This window comes from Benincasa hispida, chromosome 11, assembly GCF_009727055.1.
Source record: "Benincasa hispida cultivar B227 chromosome 11, ASM972705v1, whole genome shotgun sequence".
Classification (NCBI taxonomy): Eukaryota; Viridiplantae; Streptophyta; class Magnoliopsida; order Cucurbitales; family Cucurbitaceae; genus Benincasa; species Benincasa hispida.
The window spans coordinates 66,087,369-66,093,293 of record NC_052359.1 but is presented as its reverse complement, the minus strand read 5'-3'; the positions used below and the strand labels follow the sequence as shown (position 1 = coordinate 66,093,293).

The 5,925-nt window shown below is 38.7% G+C and overlaps 1 protein-coding gene across 1 annotated transcript; it reads right to left on the bottom strand.

Moving 5' to 3' along the window:
• Positions 1 to 220: 220 nt before the first annotated feature.
• On the bottom strand, positions 221 to 3,471 carry LOC120091257 (iron-sulfur cluster co-chaperone protein HscB homolog). Its single transcript, XM_039049206.1, has 6 exons — positions 2,983 to 3,471; positions 2,385 to 2,481; positions 2,219 to 2,308; positions 1,067 to 1,132; positions 783 to 851; positions 221 to 622 (listed from the first exon to the last, which is right to left on the bottom strand). Exons 1-6 carry the CDS (start codon positions 3,348 to 3,350, stop codon positions 485 to 487), a joined length of 828 nt encoding a protein of 275 aa, XP_038905134.1. The 5' UTR covers positions 3,351 to 3,471; the 3' UTR covers positions 221 to 484.
• Positions 3,472 to 5,925: the final 2,454 nt, after the last annotated feature.

Below are 5,925 nucleotides of genomic sequence, written 5' to 3'. Positions count from 1 at the left end.
GTCATTTGACATTAAAAATAGAAAAAATAATAAGAAAGAAAGAAAGAAAGAAGTCATTTGACATTTTAGGCCCAAATCTTGGATCCTCTGCCCAAATTTCCCAATGATAAATCCAAAAACCGTCCACAAAATTTCTTCCATCTTTTTTTTCTTTGAATACACTCACAAAATTTCTTAAACAAGGCAAATTAATGAATATTTATTATATGTAGGCCGTTTCTTTAACATTCCTGATTGTCTGTCTTTTTATTGATGCAGTGAGATTGAGCAACATAAGAATTACAAAATTAATATGAAATATTTTACTCCCGGCTTGAATATTAACCAGCGACCTATGAATCTTTTAAATACTAAAAAAAACTGAAATATGCGGAAGTTTTTAAAGAGGTAAATAAAGATTGAATCATTTGTTATTTCTGACTTATAACCAATCAAAACTTTCTCCAAGAGATACACGGTGCTTCCATGTATTATACCTCCTGCACTAAAGCTTCTTTGTAATTTCTTCTTTCACTCGCTCGTAGTATGTCATTCGCTGCACGGACGAGACAGCGTCATTGAATCTCCGGTTTTGCAACGCTTTTGCAAATGTATTAGACCAATGATTTAGTTTCTCTTGCATCTAGATGAACAAGAAGGCAGATGAAACAGGTTAAGGCGTCATACAATGCTACTTTAATTCTTTAAATGCAACTCCCCTCCTCCAATCTCGCACCCAAATCTATGAATGTATAAAGAAGAGAAATGATGACAATAGACAGAACGAGAACAGTAGCACGCACCTGTGATTGAATCTGGTTTAATCCCTGAGATCCAGATGTATCTTCTACAGCTTCCCTGATTTCCATAATCTGCAAAAGTGGGTTTGATAACTTTATATCAATCAAACTCTAAATAGAACACAAGCTTGCAGTTAGAGCTTTGAAAATCAGCCGCATGTGTTTCTTCTTCTCCTCGCAATGCATAATCTCATCGCATAAAAATGCTCTTACGAAACGAAAAAGCCAAAAGCTCTCATAGAACTGAATAGCCTGGACTCAGTTGAACACAGGTTCTTACTAATTACCTCATTTAGCAACTCTGGTTCAGAAATTGTATCCTCCTCATCGACATCTACACCCTCGAGTTTCAGCTGAAAAGGATGGCAAGAAAATATTACAAACTCATTGGAGGGAAAGACTGAATATTGTAGAATGTAGATAATTTGAACGTTAGAAAGGAAGTCTATAACTATCACCAAGACCACTTCAAAATGTTCAAATTGATATTTTAGATTGCAGATGTCATAAACATAATGCATATAACCCAAGATCACAATCATCAAACTACAGAGATGCAAACGTATCTCATTAATATAAGAAAAAGGAAATTAACACCAGAATATAAGTAATTGGTTGAGCTTTCCATAATGAAAATCGTAAGAAAAAGAGACCTAGATGCCCCTAAAACTAGCTCCGGGAGACATCCAGAGTAGGAGAATTAATTTCCATGATCTTTCGTGCCGACTGTTTGAACTCAAAACCTATAAGGTATTCCCACATTTCAAGTTCTAACCAGCAAGGTTGCCCTTCGGGAGAGCAAATGTTATATGGACTATAAAGTTTTCTCTTCTAATAGAGTTTATTCAAGATTACAAGTAGGAAATAAAATTGGCGTAGGTAGGGCAAAGGAAGTAAACCCTTCCAAAACCTTCAGCCGTCATGGGGAAATGTTATTTGATCCCAAGACTAAACATCACTGAGGATTATGCTTAAGAGTGCAGTCTCTACGTCTTTCCATTTAGACATTACAAACAAGTCCATGCCGTTCTAGGACTCATAAGTCTGACTCTATATTTTGATTGATGTGCTGCCTCCAAAGGAAAAAATGGAAAAACAACCCTCACCGAGTGCATCAAAACTCAAACATGAGACGTGCTAACTCCAAAATAGCAAATCACAGAAAATAGCGGTAATCAATTCTTTCAAAGCATAATTGCTACGAAGAAGCACAATCAATTCCAATTACCATCACTTCCATGTATACTCTAAATGGGATGGGGTTGCAAACGAACTAATAAGAAAACTTGATACAGAAATTTCCTAAAATGTTTTGTTCCAATGACCCAGCTTGAATCACTATCACATGACGAAGTATTTAGAGGCAGAAATGGATGATAGCATGGCATTTAAAACTCAAATAAGCTAAAAAAAATTGTAAGGTAGCCATGCACACTTACAATATATATTGCTCTTGACAACGGCTTACTAAGAGTACGGTAAGCATCGATCACTCGAGCAGATTGTTCAGCAGCATATTCTCTTTCTTTCTACAAAGCACAAGAAAAAGGAAAATTAGAGCCCCTCAAAGACTACCAAACTTTAAAAAGATGAAATGAGACAGACGTCTGATTTAGAATGAACTAAGTCGGGATGTAATTTCTTCTGCCAATCTTTATACTTGCTCTCCAGATTGACATCTCCAATTTCATACTCCTTTTCCCTGGAAAAAGATTTAAGAATCTTAATTATACATCACTTCATTCGAGAATTTTATAACCCACCAACTAGCAATGAGTCAGAGAAGAGATCCCATATGCCCTCTAGTAAGTGAGGCTGAAGGTTCAAGGTAAGAAACATGGCCAGTTGATTACATCAATTATCGAAATCAGAAAACCATTATCCCAAGTTTCCATGGACCTTGAGCAGTTAAAGGCAAGAAGTACATTCACATAGGACAGGACAGGACATGAAGAGAGACGGGGAGAGAGAAGCTTTGTAACAAATCGATGCATCAAAAAAATTTCATTCGATTTGGGCACAGCAAATTTCAAAGAAAATGGATTATAACAGACCCATCATGCCCTAAGTCCAAACCTTTCATCTCTTCCCATGATCAGCAGACAATCAAATTCCAAATTCGACTCACTCTCCTCAGCTACCAATACAAAATTAACATAAATTAAGAAAGCGTAAAGCAATCCTTGTTGTTATATACACTTACAATCCAAATATCTGAAAATAATCCACCGACTGGTCCACGGGCTGAATGCTCCGACAAGAATCACACACCAGAAACACCGCCGACGTTGGAGCCAAAGTGCCACAATTCCAGCACCTGGGTTTCAGGTCCGACGCCTCCACCGACCGGGAGCAAAAACACCTCGAGGGAAACCTGAGATTATCGAGCAATTCACATGCAGTGGATCGCCATGGTCGAGAGCATTCAGCGGTGGAAGGAAGTTGTGGATTTGAAGAAATTTGGGCTGACAGAGCCGAATTAGAAACATTTGGGAAATTAATGGCGGAAGAGAGAGCTGAATTGCTGCGTAGAACGGCGAAAAGTGAAGTTCGAAGCTTCGTCTTCAACATTGGAAGAAAAATTGGTCCGATTTGTTTGGAACTGAATCTCCTCTGGAGGGGTTTAACGAGATTTTAGAGTGCTCGTCGAATAGCTTTGGAGTTTGGAAAGGAAAATTTGTCAAAAATAATTGAAAACCCAAAAACTTAAATCAAATTAAGTTTGCCCTCAATATTAAAGGGAAATTTGGGCCGATTACTTAATATTTCGGTCCATAATGTGAAATGACCCCATTTTTAAAAAAATTGTCAATTGACCATTTCTTTACGTCATCACGATAAGAGATTACATAAATGTCCCTCTAGTCTATACGATACTCGTACGCTCAAACTCAACGATCATCTCACGCTCAAAACTTTCGTGCAAGTGCCATTCAATCTTGTTCTGTAAAACCATCGTCCATCTACTGTCGTAAACGAAGTCCTTGGGTAAGTGAATTTAATTTTTGTCTTGCATGTTGTGTTGCGTCTGTTTAGGTTGGTTTCGTTTGATCAGTTGTCACGTTCATAACTGGTTTCGGGGTTTAATCGGCCGTGTCTTTTTTTATTTTGGGTTTGGATGTGTTTTTTATATGTTCTACATTGGTTGAGGACGAAGAAGATATAGTTAGAACCAGACAAGGTAGTGAGCGAGTTTTGCTAGAGCGAGACGAGTGAAAGCGAGATGGGCTAATGTCACACCCCCTCCCAGACTACTCTCTTAGCCTAGAAGGTGACATGACTGCAGCAATTATCAACCCTTTCACTTACTGCCTACTAACTCTTTAGTAACTAATTTGATAACAACATGTAATTTCAAACACAGCGGTTGCCACTATGACTAAATAAACATTAACCATTAAATACAAAAAATATACAGAGATTACGTCACAAGTCTCATAGGTCTCAACACCCAAACTTAGTCCCTACATGAAACAACTATAACATGTGCACAATATTTACAGTAACCACACAGTTGAAGGGTTACAAGAACTCTTGTCTTTAAGTGGCAGAGCAGATGCAGAGCTACCTTCGGAGGATTTGACTGCTACCTGGGGAAAGAAAACATTTGAAAAATGGGGTGAGCTTGCTAGCCCAGTGAGTGACTTGAGAAAGAAAATTGGTTCTTATGTATAAGTCTCAATAAAGAAATCATACTGAAATATAAATCTTGACAGTAACTGATGATGGGCAGAAATGCACGTCATTATAGGCCTTTTATTTAGAATTATGAGGGCTGTTAAGTAGAATATGCGGCGAATATGTTAGGAATTCATGAGAAAATGAGTTTGCGTCGATCGGCATTAAGAATCTCGACTAACCCACTATTATGAGTTATTATGCGTTCAATTTTCTATCTTTGTAGCTAACGCAGGAAGCGGACGCATATGCGGAAGTCGGGCTATCACAAAGACAATCGCATACGGAGAATCTCTCCATCGTAGAGGCGAACGCATACGTTCGACACATGGATGTTGCGGCCATCAACCGCATGCGTCCATCGCATAGAAGTTGTGGTCGTCAAGCAAATGCGGTCATCATAGAGAAGTTGCGGCCATAGAGCAAATGCAGTCAACACAAGGAGATTGCGGCTACATAATGATAACCATAATAGAGGGATGAACGCAAGGTTGGTGGAATGCAAGCATGAATGCATACATTGGGATTATCAAAAGATGATGTTGACATTTCACCTACCATGTCGTTAGCAGCAGAGATTCAGAAAAGGACCATCGCGCTGCGAGTGTCAGATTCAGAGCAAGTCCATTAATGTTGTCGGCGATCAAGCTCTATAAATAGAAGCCATTGAGCAAAATTTCTATTTATCCAAGTTTCTACCTTCGAGTGGATCCTTTAATCCAGACGAAAGCGTGAGAAGAAAGCTTGAGAGTTCTTCATCTCCTTCATCCATTCCGAGTGACGACCGGAGCCTTCGTCGGAGCTAGAGCTCGAGAGAGTCAGCTCCACCGCCCATCCATGGCACCACCGACAACCTTGACATACATCTGCTGGAAGCAAGACATTGCTTCCAACTTGCCTTTCGTTTCTCTTCTTTCCTTGTATTGTATTGTATTACATTTTGGCTTAAGGAATTAATACATTTTGTGATCAACGCATTTCTATATTTCCTTCGATTCCATCTCCATCTTCATTTATGTAGCATCCTTAACTTTTATTATATCACTTAGTGAGACTGTTAGAGTATCGCATACTTAATCATGCGGCATAGGAATATGAAGCATGTAGCAAACCACTAGGAGGTGTGCGCTGCGTGAGTATTGTGAGAAAACCTTATTTTCTTAGTGTGAAGCTATAGCAACGTTTTTCTATAAGTGGACACAATGCTTGTTTATGAGTAGAATCAGCAACAACTAACTGCCCGGGAGGGTAAGTGGTTGGTCGTATTAAGAAATGTAAGCAAGTATTCATTAGAGATAGAAATAATCTTACGTCAGTCATGTTTATGTGATTACCTTGTCTTATGAGCGCATCATTCATCACTTAGGCATACTTGGGAGAGTAGTCTAAAAACTAGATCTAAGACTCGAGAGAGCAGATCGGATCGCATAAGCAAGAATGGGGAACTTAGAGATAAACTCTGTTTGTT

Excerpts from the sequence above, each read along its gene's own strand:
- LOC120091257 (XM_039049206.1), bottom strand. The coding sequence starts at position 3,350 with ATGTTGAAGACGAAGCTTCGAACTTCACTTTTCGCCGTTCTACGCAGC. Across the intron at positions 1,133-2,218 it reads TGTCAAGAGCAATATATATT|CTGAAACTCGAGGGTGTAGA; the intron begins GTAAGTGTGCAT and ends CATCCTTTTCAG. Across the intron at positions 852-1,066 it reads AACCAGAGTTGCTAAATGAG|ATTATGGAAATCAGGGAAGC; the intron begins GTAATTAGTAAG and ends CCACTTTTGCAG.